The sequence below is a fragment of the Hypanus sabinus genome, chromosome 4 (assembly GCF_030144855.1).
Source record: "Hypanus sabinus isolate sHypSab1 chromosome 4, sHypSab1.hap1, whole genome shotgun sequence".
Taxonomy (NCBI): domain Eukaryota; kingdom Metazoa; phylum Chordata; class Chondrichthyes; order Myliobatiformes; family Dasyatidae; genus Hypanus; species Hypanus sabinus.
In genome coordinates this window covers 66,540,270-66,559,585 of record NC_082709.1, presented here as the reverse complement: position 1 = coordinate 66,559,585, position 19,316 = coordinate 66,540,270, and the positions used below count along the sequence as shown (strand labels likewise).

At 41.8% G+C, this 19,316-nt stretch overlaps 1 protein-coding gene across 1 annotated transcript in view; it reads left to right on the top strand.

Moving 5' to 3' along the window:
* LOC132392854 (ATP-dependent 6-phosphofructokinase, liver type-like) overlaps nucleotides 1-19,316 on the top strand; it is a 49,480-nt gene that overhangs the window by 11,323 nt on the left and 18,841 nt on the right. Inside the window, exons 4-10 of the mRNA XM_059967342.1 lie at nucleotides 716-905; nucleotides 3,110-3,275; nucleotides 4,741-4,785; nucleotides 8,740-8,848; nucleotides 11,362-11,457; nucleotides 11,813-11,905; nucleotides 14,621-14,746. Coding sequence (XP_059823325.1) covers nucleotides 716-905; nucleotides 3,110-3,275; nucleotides 4,741-4,785; nucleotides 8,740-8,848; nucleotides 11,362-11,457; nucleotides 11,813-11,905; nucleotides 14,621-14,746 — 825 coding nt within the window. The remainder of the gene's footprint in view (nucleotides 1-715; nucleotides 906-3,109; nucleotides 3,276-4,740; nucleotides 4,786-8,739; nucleotides 8,849-11,361; nucleotides 11,458-11,812; nucleotides 11,906-14,620; nucleotides 14,747-19,316) is intronic.

Genomic DNA, 19,316 nt, shown 5'->3' with positions numbered 1-19,316 from the left:
CATGGAAGAATCGAGTACATCCCGCTGCAGTCTGTCAGATATGGTCAGTGTGTTAATAAAAAAAATATTGACATTAAGAACTGTTGCTTAAGAGAATTAAAATACTGTGTTCAAATAACTGTTGGCTAATCTAATGAGTGAACACTGAGGCCTTCGTTAAACACTGGAGCAAGGAAGGGGGGAATGCAATGGGAATACAGTTGTGGATTGTAGCCTAATCTGAACAGGGATGAAAGGGCAGGCAAGACAGAGAGCAGTGCAGAGAAAAGGGGACAAAGGAAAAGGACAGATTAAGGAAGCAATTGGAGATGTATTTTTAATATATCAGTTTTCATAATACTCAATGATACTGTATATTTGAAGAAAAGATTCAGGAAAGATCTATTTGCGTGCAGAAATTTGCTTAAAAATGGATTTGGACAATTAGAAGTCGACAAGCCAATTGAATAAACTTTCCAGGCAATCGAATTATTGGAGAAACCCATACTGACTACTTATGCTCCAGAATACAGACAAGTAATTTGAGATGGTGCTCAGTATCTTGTAAAATATTAAGAGATGGGGCTAAATATGATCAAGAATGATCTGCTAATGTGTTATTTTCTATTTACATGAGTCTGATCAGCTTTCACTGTACCTTCTGCAAGTAAATGTTGGATCTGAGGCACAAACATGGGCTGGTTTCAGTGGAATCTTTCCTTTGTCTGGTGGGCAGGGTGGAACTATCATTGGAAGTGCCCGGTGCAAGAGTTTCCGTACTCGTGAAGGACGCCTGGCGGCAGCTTACAACCTGATCCAACATGGTATCAACAATCTGTGTGTGATCGGGGGTGACGGCAGTCTAACTGGGGCCAATATCTTTCGGACAGAATGGAGTGGCTTGCTGGCTACCCTTGTTGAAGAGGGTAGGTGCATTAATCTATTGATCTTGACCCCTACAAAAACCTGGAAAATGAATTACCAGCTGAAAAATGCACTGGATTTCACTGACAGTGATGAACTTCTTGGAGACCAAATGCTTTAATTCCTATTCCCATTCCAACATGTTGGTCCGTGGTCTCCTCTTGGGCCAAGGTGAGGCCAACCTCAGGGTGGAGGAACAATGCCGTATATTTCATCTGGGTAGCCTCCAATCTGATGGCATGAATATAATTTTTTTTCCTGGTTTAAAAAAAAATTCCCTCTCCTCTTTCTCTCTCCCCTCCCCCCTTCTATTCGGGACTCTTGCCTCTTATCAGCTGCCTGTCACCTCCCCCTGGGTCCCCTCCTCCTTCCTTTCTCCTATGGTCCACTCTCCACTCCTATTAGGTAGGCTTCACCTATCACCTTCTAGCTAGTCCTACTTGCTCTCCCACCACTTTTTTATTCTATTATCTTCCCCCTTTTCAGTCCTGAAGCAGGGTCTCAGCCTGAAAAGTCAACTGTTTATTAATTTCTGTAGATGCTACATGACCTGATTTCCTCCAGCATTTGGTGTGTGCTTCTATGGAGCTATTGGTATTGTTGAGTTGCGCTGCTGGAGATGCTGACTCAAGAGTGATGAGAATCTGGGCAGGTTAATCCAAACCCTTGGTCACACAATTTAGAAGATTGCAGCAGCTGTGGGGAATTTCATAATTGAGGAACATTATAAACAAGATGGGGGGTTCCACGTCTTTATTGCTTATCTTATACCAGAATGAGGGACATCTTGAGGTGACATGAAATAATATCATTGAGGGAAGAAGGTATCTGGTCGTTATCTGTATTAGGTCTATGTAAATAGCAAAGTGATTTTACTTGGAGTAAATCAAAGGGCAGAACTTCTGGGATTGCAATGTCTGGATTGTTGCCTGAGGGAACGAATCCAGGAGAATGTCCATTTGAAGTGGTAAGAGAAAGAAATTTGGCAACTGTTCAAGGATTGAAAAGAACAGAAAGGTGTCCCTCTGGACTATGATTTGAATTCCAGTGGAAAAGATTTTTTTAAAAACTGCATCTCTAGAAAATTTGATAACTTCAAATTGTAGGGTAAAGATACTAAGAGAGTAACTATCACTGCTGAAAGAACAGCACGCCATGTGTTTCTGCATTACAAAAACTGTTGCAGGTTCTTTAAGTTAATAAATGCTGGGAGTAGTGAACTCTTTATTTACCTCACCCCAACTGATGCCAGGTAGATTGTTAATTTTAAATCTGGGATTGATAATGAAAATCATTGAGGTATTTATTTTTAAAAAAAATGCAGGTATTTGGAACTGGGTTACAGACTAACCAAGATCTCATTGAATAACAGCACAAGCTCATAGGCTTGCTGAACAGTCCACTCCGGTTCCTATGCTGTATCAGTTCCCTCCCAGCTCTTGGGACACAAACCTTTAACCTGGTGAAATGAGGAGCTCTATACTGTGAAGAATGTATTTGTAAATGGTGTCGGAACTAAGGGTAGAATAACCAGCATTCATTAAGACTATAGCAAATTTCTACCTCAGCTGACATAGTTTCTTCACTTGTTCTCAAATCCCTTGATTTCCTGTGTATCTATGCCTAAAATATACTCATACTCTATGTAAAGACATTCCTTTCATCTCACTTCAAAATGGAAAGGGTCTGTTTTGAGAAAGTACCTTCTGGACCCAGAATGCTCAACCGATACATACCCCATCAAAGCCTTTAAGAATGTTGTGTATATTGATGAGATCACAGATCATCCTTCTCATGTGTACCAGTTGTCTCATCATCTTAGAAGTCACCAAATGAATCTTTATCTCGTTCCCTCTAGGACATGTGTTGTAAACAAACCAAAATTATACGAAGTACAGCAATTGTAAACAAACCTGCAATAGAATGTAACTGCAATAGAATTTTACTTGTGTCCTCTATTTCATTCATAATTAAATACAACATGTCATTGCGTTCCTGATTGCCTGTCATATTTGCAGGTTAGCTTCCTGTGATGTGTGTGCAAGGGTGACATTTTCTGCATCTCTAGCCAATTTGATAACTTCACATGGTAGGGTGAAGAGACAAAGAGTAGCTGTCACTAGTGAATAAGCAACACTCCATGTGCTTCTGCATCAGCTAAACTTCAGAAAACTCAACACTCTTGTATTCCCTATTTGCCTTTCAGGTAAAATCACTGAAGATGCATCCCAACAATATTCCCACTTGAACATTGTTGGGATGGTGGGGTCAATTGACAATGACTTCTGTGGGACAGACATGACTATTGGTACAGACTCTGCCCTGCACAGGATCATGGAGGTGATTGATGCAATAACCACCACGGCACAGAGGTATGTCTACTCATGAATGCACTCGACAGTCAGTGGCCAGGATTCTGGGAGAATTGCATCTACAATATGTGCCTGAGGCCTACATAACTGCTTTGGACAAAGGGTTCTCCTGAAGAAATGTATGGAAGGGAAATTACGAATCCCCAGAAAACATCAAGGTTCGAGCCAGATGATAACCAATGGCTTGCATTACAAGCTGCTGAATAATTTGAGTTAGTCTTTCCAGTGCTTTCTCCAGTGACTCCTAACAGTGTTCACGTTTCTTCCTCCCCTGCTAGAAACTATCACCATTTATGGAATTAATTCTGCTCAGTTGTGCCTTCAGTCAAAAAATACTCAACTTCGTGTTCAGAGTCCTAATCTATTGCCACCTGTGTGACCCCCCTCCTGCCCCATAGCCCTCCATGTCCTCTGCATATGTCTTTAATAGAATTCCAACTTCCATTGCCAAACTTGAAGGCCAGGAAAGCTGGAAAACCATAGTTTTTCATTTCTTCCTACTGTCAAAAGAAGAAATTCCTTACAGAGCTTGGTGTTAAGTTTTGTCTGAAGACACTCCTGTGAAGGAATTATTGTCTCATTAGTGTTGCGGAATTGCTCATTTCAACAGTAATTGATCCATTGTGTTAAGCCTATAATAGAGTGCTGGTTTAGTAGCAAATAAGCAATATTAATTTATTGTTTACTGCACCATTATCTTATTAATATTTTCGTTTCAAGCCTAGCCTAGCACCCTCGAATAGAGATAAGCTTAAAAAGTTAACTTTTTAAATAAATCTGAAATGAAATAAACCACAATGGGTTGGAAAAAAAATGCTGGTTAAATCTTGTGGCTGGGTTTCTGAGAATTTTCACTGCAGATTTGAGAGCAATTCAATTGTTAGTATTTAACCAAGCATTGCTAGCCCACAGTGTCTCCACCTCCACTCTCTCTGGCCTGCCCCTTCCCATCTCTGTCCAGCCCTGCCTTCCACCCCACACCCAATTGGACCTTGCTTTTCTCCCACCCAGCCTTTCCCCTTCGAGTCTCACCTTCCTTCTGCCCCCCCCCCCCACCAAATGGGCTTCGCTTTGTCCAGTGGGGGCAAGAATGCTTTCCCTCAAGGTTGACTTTATATGTAAAAATTTGATGGACAGTGTCATGATCATTTGTATCAATAACCAAGCTTTCTTTACAAATTTCCACAGTATAATTTAAGCTTAAATTCTCCACTGTTAAGCCTCTTTATTGTAACATAGTACAGTGTCACTGTGACTGGTGCAATGCATTCTCACCTCAGCTATTCTTGTGGTTGGTCTACGTTGGTATATTGCTGATAATATGATAAACTGTGCTTATTTGCGGTACATTAATTTGCCCATGTTGGTGCAAACTATTTCACTATGAGTTACTGCACCTGACTGGCTAGTTTCAAGCTGTTAAATTAGCTTTTCCTGGAGTTATCAATTTCTTTTCTCTCCACAGTCATCAGAGAACATTTGTACTTGAAGTCATGGGCAGACATTGTGGGTAAGTTACAGATCCTTCTGCATTTCAACACTTAATCTGTTTTAAGTTAATGATTAAATATTATTGAAGTCATGAAGTTTTCTAAAAGATTTTATCAAGTTCTTCGAGCTGATTAAGTGCTTTTGAAGTATTTTCACTATAGTAATAGAGGAAATATTTGCTCATTGTGAGGTTTACAATACAGATTAATAAGTATTAGACTGGGGGAAAAAAAAGTGAGAATCTGCAGTCTAGTAGCACAGGAAGTAGTTGGGATGAGCTCTGTAAGTGTATTTAATCGTCATTGCATATAAGAGAGAGGAAGAATTAGAAGGCTTCGCTAATAGGATAAGGGTGAAAGATCTACAGCAGGCACAATTTCACTGGCTCTCCACTCAGCCTTGGAACACTAAGGCATTGTGTGTCAGGGTGCTATTTATTGATTACAGCTCAGAGTTCAACACCGTTATCCCCTCTCTACTAGTAAACAATTTCAAAATCTGGGCTTCTGTTTATTCCTTCTGCAACTGGATCCTTGACTTCCTTATGAAATTACAGTCAGTGCAGATCAGTAATAACATTTCCTCCATGCTGACAATCAAGGATGTGTGCTTAGCCCACTGCTCTATTCTCTCTACACCCATGACTATGTGGCTAGGCACAACTCAAACAGCATCTATAAATTTGCCAATGACACCACTGTTGCTGGCAGCATCTCAGCTTGTGATGAGGGGGCAGGTAGGACTGAGATAGATCAAGGAATTGTGGACTTCAGGAATAGTAAATCAGGAGAACACGCACTAGTCTTCATTGAGAGGTCATTGATGGAAAGGGTGTGCAGCTTCCAAGTTCTGGGTGTCAACACCTCAGATGATTAACATCCTGGGCTTACCACAAAGAAGGAACACCAGTGGCTCTACTTCATTAGGAGTTTGAGGACATTTGTTATGTTATCAAAGACTATGGAGACTCCAATTCACAGGATTGTAAGAGCTGCAGAGGGTTATAGACTCAGCCAACTCCATCATGGGCACCTGCGTCCTGCCATCAGAACATCTTCAAGAGGCAGTGTCTCAAGAAGGCTGCATCCCTTATTAAAGACCTTCACCATTGGGGAAATGCCCTCTTTTTACTATCATCATGGAAGAAGTACAGGAGCGTGAAGAACCACACTCAATGTTTGAGGAACAATGTTTTAAGAAAGAGATGGTTGTTGACTTCAGGAGGGCATGGAGCGACCACTCCACGCTGAACATCGATGGCTCCTCGTTTGAGATTGTTAAGAGCGCCAAATTTCTTGGTGTTCACCCGGCGGAGAATCTCACCTGGTCCCTCAACACCAGCTCCATAGCAAAGAAAGCCCAGCAGCGCCTCTACTTCCTGCAAAGGCTGAGGAAAGTCCATCTCCCACCCCCCCCCCCCCCCCCATCCTCATCACATTCTACAAGGGTTGTATTGAGAACATCCTGAGCAACTGCATCACTGCCTGGTTCGGAAATTGCACCATCTTGGATCACAAGACCCTGCAGAGGATAGTGAGGTCAGCTGAGAAGATCATCGGGGTCTCTCTTCCTGCCATCACGGACATTTACTACACACTGCATCCGCAAAGCAAACAGCATTATGAAGGACCCCACGCACCCCGCACCCCTCATACAATCTCTTCTCCCTCCTGCCGCCTGGGAAAAGGCACTGAAGCATTCAGGCTCTCACGACCAGACTATGTAACAGTTTCTTCCCCCAAGCTATCAGACTCCTCAATACCCAGAGCCTGGACTGACACATTACTGTCCTACTGTCCTGTTTATTATTTATTGTAATGCCTGCACTGTTTTGTGCACTTTATGTAGTCCTGGGTAGGTCTGTAGTCTAGAGTAGTAGTTGGTTTTTTTTTCTTTGTGTTTTTTTTACATAGTTTGGTCTAGTTTTTGTAATGTGTCAAGTAACACCATAGTCCTGAAAAACCTTGTTTCATTTTCACTATGTACTGTACCAGCAGTTATAGTCGAGATGACAATAAAAGTGACTTGACTTGAACAGCTTCTGGCCCTCTGCCGTCAGATTTTTTAACAGGGCTCAAACTACCTCATTATAAATTATAGTCATTCTTCTATCTTGCACTGCACTGCTGCCACAAAGCATCAAATTCCACTACATGTGACAATAAATCTGATTCTGGAGCTTGTTTATGCAAGTCACAAATGTCAGTGTACACAGGGGACAAAATACAGTTTTTCAGTCCTAAACCCTAAAATTTTCTTTTCCCAAGGAAAGATTCTGATTGTTGGCCCGAACTCCTGTGCCCCACTGTGTCAGATGAATTCTGCAATGTCCTAGGCTATTAAAGGGTGTTGCCACTGAATTGCTGCTTATGAAGTTTTCCACCTGTCTGTCAAACTTTTGAGTGAATTAAATGCCAAGTGTATGCTGTTTTAAACTAACCCATCTGTCAGGAAGTCCAAAACCAATTCTTTTTACATTATATGCCAATGATTTGGATAATGGAATTGATGGCTTTGTTGCATAGTTTGCAGATGGTATGAAGATAGCTGGAGGGTCAGGTAGGTTTGAGGAAATGGGAGGGGGGCTACAGAAGGACTCAGATTAGGAGAATGGGCAAAGAAACGGCAGATGGAGTACAGTGTCAGGAAGTATGTAGTCATGCAAAAAGATTGACTATTTTCTAAATGGAGAGAAAATACAAAAAACTGAGACGCGAAGGTACTTGGGAGTCCTTGTGCGGGATTCTCTAAAGGTTAATTTGCAGGTTGAGTCTGCAGTGAGGAAGGCAAATTCAATGGTGGCATTCATTTCAAGAGGACTAGAATACAAAAGCAAATTGAAACTTTATAAAGCACTGGTGAGGCCTCACTTCAGGTATTGTGAGGAGGTTTAGGTTCGTATCTTAAAAAGGATGTGCTGAAACTGGAGAGGGTTCAAAGGAGGTTCATGAAAAAGTTTCCAGGATTGAGTGACTCGTCATATGAAGAGTTTCTGATGGCTCTGGGCTAGTACTCACTAAAATTCAGAAGACTGAGTGGTGACCTCATTGAAGTGTATGGAATAATGAAAGCCCTTGATAGAGTGGATGTGGAGACAATGTTTCCTATGGTGGGAGGGTCTAAGACCAGAGCACACAGCCTCACAAGAGAGGGGTATCCTTTTAGAATGTAGATGAGGAAGCATTTCTTTAGCTTGGGGTGGTGAATCTGTGGAATTCTTTGCATAGGCACCTGTGGAGGCCGTCTTTATGTATATTTAAGGCAGAAGTTGATAGATTTTTGATTGGTCAGGGTATGAAGGATTACGGAGAAAAGTCAGGAGATTGGGGCTGAGAGGAAAATTAGATGAGCTATGATGAAATTGCAGAGCAGAGTCAATGTGCCAAATGAACTAATTTTGCTCCTATATCTCGTGGTCTTATGGTGATATGGTTAAAGCTTTGGTAAGATGCTGTTTAACACCTTGTCTAATTTATATTCCCCTCTGAAGTTGTTAGAGAATGTTGTATATGGAAACATCATGTAAATTGGCTAGATTAAAATTACCTTAGATTTTGTCAGATCTTTCAGCTTCGGGTGTCGTTCAAATCTATCCAGTGTAATGATTTATTTTTCTTTATTTGAATAACACTGATAGCTGGCTGTACAGAACTCAAATTTAACTTAAAACCTTGCCGGAACGTCTCTATCAAGTGAACATTGAAAGTGTAGAGTTCGCTATCACAACATAAAATTATGATTAAAGCATAGATGTTGAAAGGAGAAAGCTGGGATAGTACAAGAGAGAGAGAAAGTAAAAGACGATTTTTGTGTTTAAAGTGATAATGAGGAAAAGAAGAACAAGTAGAGATTGTTTTGGGCAGAAAGTCCTGTACTAAGCAGCTCTCCTATAGGTAGTTTTATCATCAGCTAGAGCTGTCCTGTTACTGGTTGCCTTGGTAATTGATCATCTTGCCTTGGTCTTTATTTTTAGATACCTTGCACTGGTGTCTGCATTGGCTTCTGGTGCCGACTGGCTTTTTATCCCAGAGGCCCCTCCAGCGGATGGCTGGGAAGATTTCATGTGTAAGAGACTTGGAGAGGTAAGGAACAGTTGGATATCTGGCTGCTGTGTTTTAACACTAATTCTATTAGTCATTAGATCAGTAAAATCACTGCCTCAGTTAGCATGGGTTGAAACTCTTGTATTAAAAAGTACACTGTACAAGAGTCCACTGATAGTTTGACTGGCCATTTTGAATTAATGTACAATGATGGGCTTGAACTCTGCACATCCTAACAATTTGAGAATGATATTCACTGAGCTACAGTGACACCTGTTGTGTGGAAACAGGTTTGTGGTTTTGGTGAGTGGGGACAGAAGACGCTCACTACCGATAAGTAAGTTAACTGTTTATTGACAGGACAGGGCAACACTAAACGTTCAGTAAACCCTGCAATGCTCAGTTACAAATACTTAATCTGATTTGGATGCCCAAAGTGGTAGGACAAAATAGACACTAAACATACACGTAGTAGTGAATACTTTTCTTAAGTGATCGCCCAGGCCCTCCTTAATGCAGCACACCCCAACTATTTGACCATGCAGTCCACGACAACCCAGAGATTGAAATGGAACCATGTGGTTACCATGCGCTAGATTTAAATTACCAGCTCTGTGATGTCATCAGCTGAATGGCAGGTAGTGGTGGGGGGTGGTCTGCAGTGCTCCTTACACACGCCAATCCCCATCTCCTGCATTGAGGTGGCTTTCGATGAGTGGATAAGTTAGACACTTACTGTAACATTTCACCCCTCAAAAGACACAACACTGTGACACTTGGCCTGCAAGCTAGTAAACCCCCCCCCCCCCACTACACTACACACAACAGCACAATGACACCCAGAATTATCAGCCCATCAGTTACTACCCAGTGTACTGCAGAAGTCCGTGAGCCTCGTATACCTCCCAAAAGACCCCAACTCCGCTCCCCATCTCCCAGGCCCCCCAGGTCTAGGAGTTATGGAACTGGTCCCCTACTTTCCTGATTTTATTTACTGACTGCTGGATATGATCAGCCAGGCGAGTGATGTTCCCAAGCTCATCGGGAATGTAGGTGCAGCACTCCTGACCAATCACAGCACCAGTGCCATCTTTCTCCCCAAGCAGGTAGTCCAAGGCCATCTGATTTTGCGAAGCCACTGTTCAAGTAGCCAGCATCTCAACAGACACTCTGGCTATTGAATCCTCTGTATGCCTGAACACTGTGACCATCGTCTCCATCACAGAGGCCATGCATATCAGTTCCCAGGACATCCTGGCCGTACCACACAGAGGAAGACAATCATCCAGAACCCTTCTGCCTCTTACTGCACTGACCATTATGGGCATGGTGCTGGTCCAGGCTGTTAATGCGCTGTATGTACAATATCACGTACCCCCAGATGGCCATCTGTACCATCCCATTGGAAGTTACAAGTAGGCATGGGTGCCACATGTCCATTATGTACCATTGAGCATCCAGGGAGTGCCCACCATTCGGCGTTGATGCAGTCATCCCAGGGTATTGCTCCCACTCACACTCGCTGTGCCTTACTGACTGGTTGGACCTGTGCCTGCAGCAACACTCCTGTTGGCAGAGGGATTACTCTCCAAGTAATGACTTTGGACTTAGACAGATCATGAGCAGGGAAGTACCAGCCCTCCACCAGGGGTTACAGAGACTCGGGTTCATTGAGGCAATTCCCATACGATAGGGTGAGGTTGGTTGGAATGGACAGAGTGGCAAAACCCGAGAAACTTGACGAGTTCCTCCAACAGTCCTGCTCTTCATTAAATGGGATCGGTTTCGGTGGCACGTGATAGTGTTCTCATGCAAGCCCAACAGTCCGAAGCATTGATGTGGTTCGCCTACTCATACACCTTCCGTGTGAATGTGTTGTAGGATCTCGCAGTGACTGCCATCATCGCCACTGGCCCCAGCATCTGCTGTTTCGTCATTCTGTAATGTAGGGATACAAAACTCACTTCCTCCTAGTTATTCACTGGGTACTTAACGAAGTATCCCCTTTCCCCTAGTAGTGCCATCAATTGTGTAATCCCCTGGTCCTTGTGCCACGGTGTCCCTGCGCCCTGGTGGCACGACACCCAAACCTTCCCTGATCCCTCCTCCAACTCCATCCCCTCCGCCTTTGGAAGATCCGACATTGCCAGGACATCAGAGAGCCTCCCTGGTCCTCTGGCTGGGAGTTCAGGTAGTGCACAGCCTACTGTAGCAGACTGAGCACCCGTGAAGGGTGCAGGTGGGGGTCAATAACTATCTGATGTTTCAATGCTCGATCAGCCCTCTTGCCTGTGGGTAGCAGGAGATGCGGTATGCCCACCCCTGGACTTCAGCTCCTGCAAAGTGTGAGCTATTGTCCGAGTGGGGCGGCTGATGACACCCTCAGCTAAACAGCAGGTAGTGGGAGAGGCTGCAGTGATCCTTACAAGCGCCAGTCCCCGCTTCCTGCGGGAGAGTGGTTTTGTTTTGATGAGTGTATGTTTATAGACACTTACTGAAACACCTGCTAATTTCCAAGTCTGATTAATCAATCTAATGTGTCCTTTCTCCAGAGTCGCAGTAGAGGCTCAAGACTGAATATCATCATCCTTGCAGAGGGAGCGATTGACCAGCATGGAAATCCCATCAGCTCCAACTACGTAAAAGATGTAGGTACCAGAAGCAGCAAGAGCATCACTGAAATGTTATAATGAAATAGATTTTCCCCAGGATATGCCTTTATGTATATTTGATGTGTTAATTATTAGCCTTCAGAAATGATGCAGAGTGTAGCTACTTGAGATATGGGGACTTGTTTATAATTCATACTAAAGGGAGTAACTAGGGTATCACCACTTTATTTAAAGGACAATGGAGACCACACTGTTTGTTTCCATTTGATAGAAGTTTTGGATGTGGATTGATGTTTATGGCAACCTATGAAAGTTTTCTTTTTCATGGTCCATTCAACCACCTTACCCCCACCTCATCAAGTAATTTTACCTTTTTTATTTTTCCACCCAGCTTGTTTCTAAACGCCTTGGATTTGACACACGGGTCACTGTCTTGGGACATGTCCAACGAGGAGGAACACCTTCTGCATTTGATCGAATTCTGGTGAGCTTATGTAATTATTCTGACTGTTATGGGCCGTTAGCTCCTTCACTGTGGGGCTTCCCCGAATGGCTCTCAAAGTAGCTCGAACATGTTATATACGAAGCTTCAAATCTAGATCCCAAATTGGAGTTGGATGGTCAAGAGAGTTCAGCACCAGTAGAGGTGCTAGGGTTTGCCTTGGGAACCAGCTAAAAAAGTACAGGGCCCAAAAGTACTGTCCTTAACTTAAATAAGGACAATTATAAGGGTATGAAGATGGAATTGTCAAAGATTTACGAGGAAAATGAGCTATGAGATGTGTCAGTAGATGAATAGTGTCAGATATGCTGATGGTTTGACACTCACCTTCAGCAGGAATTTATCCTAATTAGAAAGAGGGGTTGCATGAGAAAGAGGCACAATTTGTGGTTAACAAAGGAGGTTGAGGTTAGTGTTAAAGTGAGAAGTAGGACACACCAAGTCACAAGGGCTGCAGGAAGGCCGGAGGACTGAGAAGTTTTTGGATCAAGTAGTGAAAGAAAGGGAGAGAATTGATCTTGTATTGGAAATTTTACATTTGTCTTGGCTCAAATGTCCTCACTCAAAATACAAATGCTACTCACTGAACCATGTTATTTGACATGGTATGTGGAAGTAAAATTCAAAGCCAATCAATTAACTGGTGTGGATAAGAAACAGATTTATAACTTTAAAGTTTATTTTTATTGGTGATACGTATTTTTCAGATTTTTGATTTTAGTCAAATCAAGATTAAATATTTAATAGTGGTGCATAAATTCAGAAAGGCTGCCTTTCAAATCATCACAAAATCACAGTAAACCAAATCTCTTAGAGCTTCTACTCTTAAGGCTGCACAGTAACACAAATGGGATGTCAGCAGTAAGAGATATTTATACCGATTTGAAAACTGTCTAGTGGGCAACCCCTTGAGAAGCCAGAAACTCTCCTGTCATGCCTTTGTCAGGGCAGTTATTTTCCAGAAGCATACACAAATGTACAGAAGGAGATCAGACAAATTCCCAGAAAAAAAAAGATACGAGATTCTGCAGATGCTGGAAATTTTGAGCAACACAAACGAATTGAAAATACACGTGGACTAAGATGTTAACTGTCCTGTGCTATCATCAGTGTGATATGATATATCAGTAACATATGTGCTATCACATACAAAATGCTGAAGGAACTCAGCAAGTCAGGCAATATCTGTGGAGGGGGATAAACAGACATTTCAGGCTGAGACCCTTCATCATGACTGTAATTAAGGGGGAAGAAACCAGAACAAGAAGCTGTCAGATGATAAGTGAGGGGGAAGGAGGATGCATGAAGGGGAATGAAGATGGGAGGTTTTTGAAATAGCACTTCATTGCCCCATACAATCAAGTGTCTTTAGTTTGCTGATAATAAAATGGTTACAGCTAAAACACAGAGTTGTAAATGTGCCATGAATATGAATGTTGCAGGCATTGTATGTATTGTGTGGCAGCTGGCCTGATGACCTGCTTGCAGTCAGTGCTAAGGATGTTCGTCCACATTTTATTTGGGGTAATTTGGTGAGCTTTTCTGCATGCCAGTGCAAAAAGCATCTTAACATTCCTGTAACCAGAATATCTTCCAGTTATAAATTAGTTCCTATTTTACAGAAAAGTATGTCACAAGCTCACTCAACATGATTACTGTTACTCTACAGTATTATATTGAATTGAATTGACTTTATTACTTACATCCTTAATATACATGGGGAGTAGAGATCTTTACGTTGTGTCTCCATCTAAATGTGCAATTATAGTAATTTATAATAAATAATATGTATAATAGGACAGTCATTATAACACAGATCCATTGATGTCAATAGGGGTGAGCCTCTGTTCCTCCTGTAATCCACAACCAGCTCTTTTGTTTTTGCAACATTGAGAAAGAGATTGTTTTCTTGACACCACTGTGTCAGGGTGAGGACTTCTCTATAGGCTGCCTCATTATTATTTGAGATTAGGCCATTAGGTACAATTAGCAGATTAGAGCTGTGGGTGGCAATGCAATCATAGGCAAACAGAGAGTAAAGGAGGAGGCTTAGGACACAGCCCTGAGGAGTTCCTGTGTTGAGGGTCAGAGGTGAGGGAGCCCACCCTTACCACCTGCCGGTGATCTGACAGGAAGTCCAGGACCCAGCTGCACAAGTGCTGGTGAGAGCCAATTAGTATGAACGTGTATTTATTGTATTGCCCTACCGTGTAATAAGGGTATAGAATTGGAATGAGGCAGTGTGGAAACAAGCAGTGGCTAGTTTCAATGGGCTTGAAGTATCAGTGGACATTAGTTTTTAATAAAATATTGTAAAAGTATCAAAAGAACAATTGCATGGCAATTTCCAAAGCAACTCTCTTAAGTGGCCTACTGCAGTAAAACTAGTAGCATATGTTAAGAGTCAATGATGTCTGGTTACTGCATGAAAGTTGCATGTAAACAGTTTTTTTTCCCAAGACTGATTGTTATTTTAATACTTATAGAGCCCATTCATGTATATGGGGTGCTTCTAAGTCAGGTGTTTGTATCCTGAGGGGTGTAGAAATTACTACACAGAAAGAGACTATTCAGCCCAGGTGGTTATGATATTTTCCATGTTTCTCATGAAACTCCTCTAACCTTATTTTATCCAGTCAAATTTTTGATTAATTTCCCCTCTCTTGTCTGGTTATACACTTTGTTTTCCATCCTCAGAGCAGCAAGATGGGCATGGAAGCTGTACTCACACTGTTGGATGCCTCTCCAGAGACTTCATCTTGTGTTGTCAGCCTCTCTGGCAACCAGGCCCTGCGGCTGCCACTGATGGAGTGTGTGATGCTGGTAGGTGACAGTTTCCACGTTAAGTTCTATTGCTGACGGGACTCACTTAGTGCCAGCCAACTGCTCCAAATTTTGAGGTGGCAGCTGTCCCCTCCATTCATAAGCACTGACCTGATCTAAAACCTGGCTGCTTAAGAAACTGTAGATCAGAGTAAAATACAAATGGAGGGTGCAGTATTTTGATCAGAAGCCAGAGTATTATGCCTAAACAAGGGAGACCGTATCAAAGGGAGAACAGCTGGCTGGGGTAGGCTGGGAATACTGTTTGGATAGCTGAAGAACAGTGGAAATCTTTCAAGGAGATATTTCAGTGCTCAACAGAATCATATTCCAGTAAATGCAAGGGCAGTAAGGGTGGGAAACGCTAGCCTTGGATAACATAGTTAAATCAAATAGACATCAAACTAAAGGCTCATGCAGACAAAGTTGCCAAAAGTAGAGGGAGACTGGAAGTTTGGAAAACTTTAAGCAACAACGAAGAAGCACCGAGAATGCAATAAGCACAGGGAAGATAGATTATGAATATCAACTAACTTAAAATATAAAACAAACTGTAAAAGTTTTTGTGATTATACATATAAATCAGTAAAGGGTGGCTAAATTGAATGTAGGTCCATTGAAAGATGAGTAGAGAAAATTAATATTGGGTAATGCAGAATGGTTCAAGCTTTGAAGGAAATGTTGTGTCAGCCTTCCCAGTGGAGGACATGTCTAACGTACCAAAGAGAGATGTTAAGGATGTAAAGGTAGATGATACAATCACTATCACTAAAGAGGTAGAGCTGAGAAAACTAAATGACCTAATGGTAAACAAACCCCTGGCCCTAATGGAATTCATCCCAAGGTACTAAAAGAAGTTGGTAAAATTTATAATAGAGGCTTTTATGTTAATTTACCAAAATTCTCTAGGCTCTGGACAGGTTCTGGCGGATTGGAAGACAGTAAATGTTACAAACTATTCAAAAAGGATGTAGACAAAAAACAGATAACTAGGCCAATTAGCTTAATGTCTGTAGTCGGGGGAAGTGCTTGAACCTGTCATTAAGGAAATAAATAATGAGACACCTGGATGGAAATTATTCCATCAGAGAGTTGTAATATGCATTCAGGAACCACATGTCTTGTTTGACATACCTGCTGGATTTCTTGGAGGATCTAAGAAGTACAGTGGACAGAGGGGAACAAGTGGATGTTATATCCTTGGATTTCAAGAAAAGATTTGATAAGATGTCACATAAAAGACTTGCCTATAAAACAAGGATGTATGAAGTTAGGGGTTATGTATTAGCATGGATAGAGGATCAGTTTTATATATGAGAGAGAGAGAATGTGTGTGTGTTAAGTGAGTGGGCAGTGTTCTGGCAAATGGCATACAGTGTAAGTAAATGTGATGCCATACAATTTGGAAGGAAAGTAAAAGATCGGAACACTGGTGAGGGATTGCAGCATGCTGTTGTGCAGAGGGACTTGGGAGTGTTGTGCAGAAATCTCAAAAGGTCGTTTTGCAGGTGCAATGAGTTATCAAGAAGACAAATGGAATGTTGCCTTTGTTGTGCTAGAAGGGTTGAATTTAAGAGTGGGGAGGTTGTGCTGTAACTGTACTGGAGTACTAGACACACATGGAGTACTGCATGCAATTTTGGTCTCCTTACTTGATGTACTGGGTTTGGAGGCGCTTCAGGGGATGTTCACCAGGTTGATTCCAGAGGTGAGGGGATTAACCTTTGAGGAGAGATAGGGTATCTTATGGAAACATATATAAAATAATGAAAGGTAAAAAAGATAGGTAAAATAGAGGCGAGAAGTTTGTTTCCATCGATATGAGACTAACAAGGGGCAGAGGTGAGGCTGAACTGCTTTTCCCAGTGTGTAGTGAAGTGTGCAATTCTCTGCCCAGGGAAACTGTAGAGGCTCGTTACTTCATTAAATATATTTAAGGCACGGAAAGATTTTTGCATAATAGGAAGTTTAAGGGTGGGGTGGAAAAGGCAGGGAGGTGGAGCTGAGTGCATGGCCAGATCAATCACGGTCTTGTTGATTAGTAAAGCTGGTTCAATGGGCCAGCTGGCCTACTCCTGCTCTTATGTCCTTTCTAGAAAGCAGGCAGCTAGAAACGTGGGCAAAGGAAATGTATTTTGAGAGTTTATTTATAGATTCTCTTTTTTTTAATCCAGCTATTTGGTACAGTTGAAGAGCAACGTTTTGTACTTGGCTATTAAAGTATGATTTCTTTTGAGTTGCAAGACCATTTGTTGTGATATCTCCATTTTCATGGACTGCTCGCATTGTAATGTGTTCCATTGCATTTTTCCAATTACGGCAGTTCTTTGTTGGAAATAATTTCAGTGGTCCATCTGAAGTCTGATTTACCATTATTTATACTGTAAGACGTGGTAGAATTAGGCCATTTGATCCATCAAATCTGGCATTTTATCATGGCTGAGTTATTATTCACGTAACATCATTCTCCTGCCTCGTCCCCATAACTTAAACCCTTACTAATGAAGAACCTATTCCAAGATCTGAACTCTGAAGCTGTGCCCTCCAGTTCTGGACTCCCAACTTCTGGAAACATCCTCCCCATGTCCACTCTATCTATGCGTTTCAATGTTAATCAAGTTTCAGTGAGACCTGTCCTCATTCTTCAAGTTTCAGTGACTACAGGCTGAAAGCCTTCAAACACTCCTTGTATGTTAAATCTTTCACTGCCAGGATCATTTTCATAACCCTCTTCTGGACTGTATACAATGTCACCACATGCTTCCTTAAATATGGGGCCAAAAACTACTTGCACTACACCAAATGTGGTCTGACCATCACCTTATAAATCCTCAACAATACATCCCTGCTTTTATTCTGTAGTCATCTAAAAATTATTGCTAATTGCATTTTTCTTCCTTACTACTGACACAACCTGCAAGTTAACCTTTAGCGAATCCTGCACTAAGATTTTTAAGTTCCTTTGCACCTTGGATTTCTGAATTTTGAAAATAGTCTACGCCTTTGTTCCTTCCATAAAATTGCATGACCATGTACTTCCCTACACTGTATTGCATCTACCACTTGCTTCCTCCACACTACCTACCCCTCCGTCTATCTTTGTATTGTCTGCGAGCATAACCACAAAGCCACCAGTTCTGCCATCCAGATCATTAACTATAACATAAAAAGTAGCTGACCCACCACTGGCCACTTGAGAAGACTATTAGTCACCAGTAGCTAGCTAGGAATGGTCCCCATTATTCCCACTCTTTGCTTTCTGCTGGTCAGCCAATCTTCCATCTGCTATTACCTTTCCTGTAACACTATGAGCTCTTATTTAGCAGCTTCATGTGTGGCACCTTGTGGAAAAACCTGGAAATCCACTGACAATTCTTTGTCTATCTTGTTTGTTACTTCCTCAGAGAATTCCAGAAACCATTGCTGACTTTGTCCTATTTTATCATGTGCTTCCAAGTATCCTGAGATGTCACCCTTAATAATGGACTCTTACTAACCACTGAAGTCAGGCTAACAGGCCTATAATTTCCTATCTTTTGCTTTCCTCCCTTAAAGACAGTTCTGGAATCATTCCTGACTACTGATTCTTGAAAGATCACCACTAATGCCGCTACAATCTCTTCATCTACCTCTTTCGGTACCCTGTGGTGGTATCCATCTGGTCCAGGTGACTTAATACTTTCAGGTTCACAAGCACCCTCTTAGCACTGGAGATTGCACTCACTTCTTCCCCGACTCTCAAATTTCTGAATTTCTAGTACGTTGCTAGTATCTTCCAAAGTGAAGATTGACGCAAAACACTTAATTCAGTTCGTCCACCATTTCTTTTTTCTAATTACTACCCCTCCAGCATCATTTTTCAGTGGTCTGATATCCACTTTTCCCTCTTTTACTCATATATATGTCTGGGGGAGAAAACTTTGGTATCCTCGTTTATATTATTGGCTAGTTTGCCTTCATTTTTCATTGTTTTGCTTTACTTATTGCCTTCTGTTGGTTTTTAAAAGTTTCCCAATCCTGTAGATTCCTACTAGTTTTTACAATATTGTATGCCCTCTCTTTTGCTTTTATGCTCTCTTTGACTTCCTTTTTAGCCTCATTTGCCTCATCCTCCCTTAGAGTGCTCCATCCTCTTTGTGGTGAAATGATCCTGTCTTTTGAGTTATCCTGCCATTGCTACTCTAGTCAACCCTGCCAGAGTCTTCTTCCAATCAACTTTGGTCAGCTCCTCTCTCGTGCCTCCATAGTTACCTTTATTGATATTGGTTTACTATTGTCACATGTACCAGGATACAGTGAAAAGCTTGTCTTGCATACTCTTTAAACAGATCAAGTCATTATCCGATGTATTGAACTAGAACAAGGTAAAACAATAACAGTGTTGAATAAAGTATTAAAAACTTAAGAATCAAATGCAGTACCTGTAAAAGATTTAAATGCAATATTTAGATTAATGGTAAGAATTGGCAGAGTGGAGGATCTCAGAGATCTTGAGGTCCCTGTCCATAGGGCATCGAAGCTGCTGCGCAGGTTGACAGTTTTGTTAAGAAGGCGTATGGTGTGTTGGCCT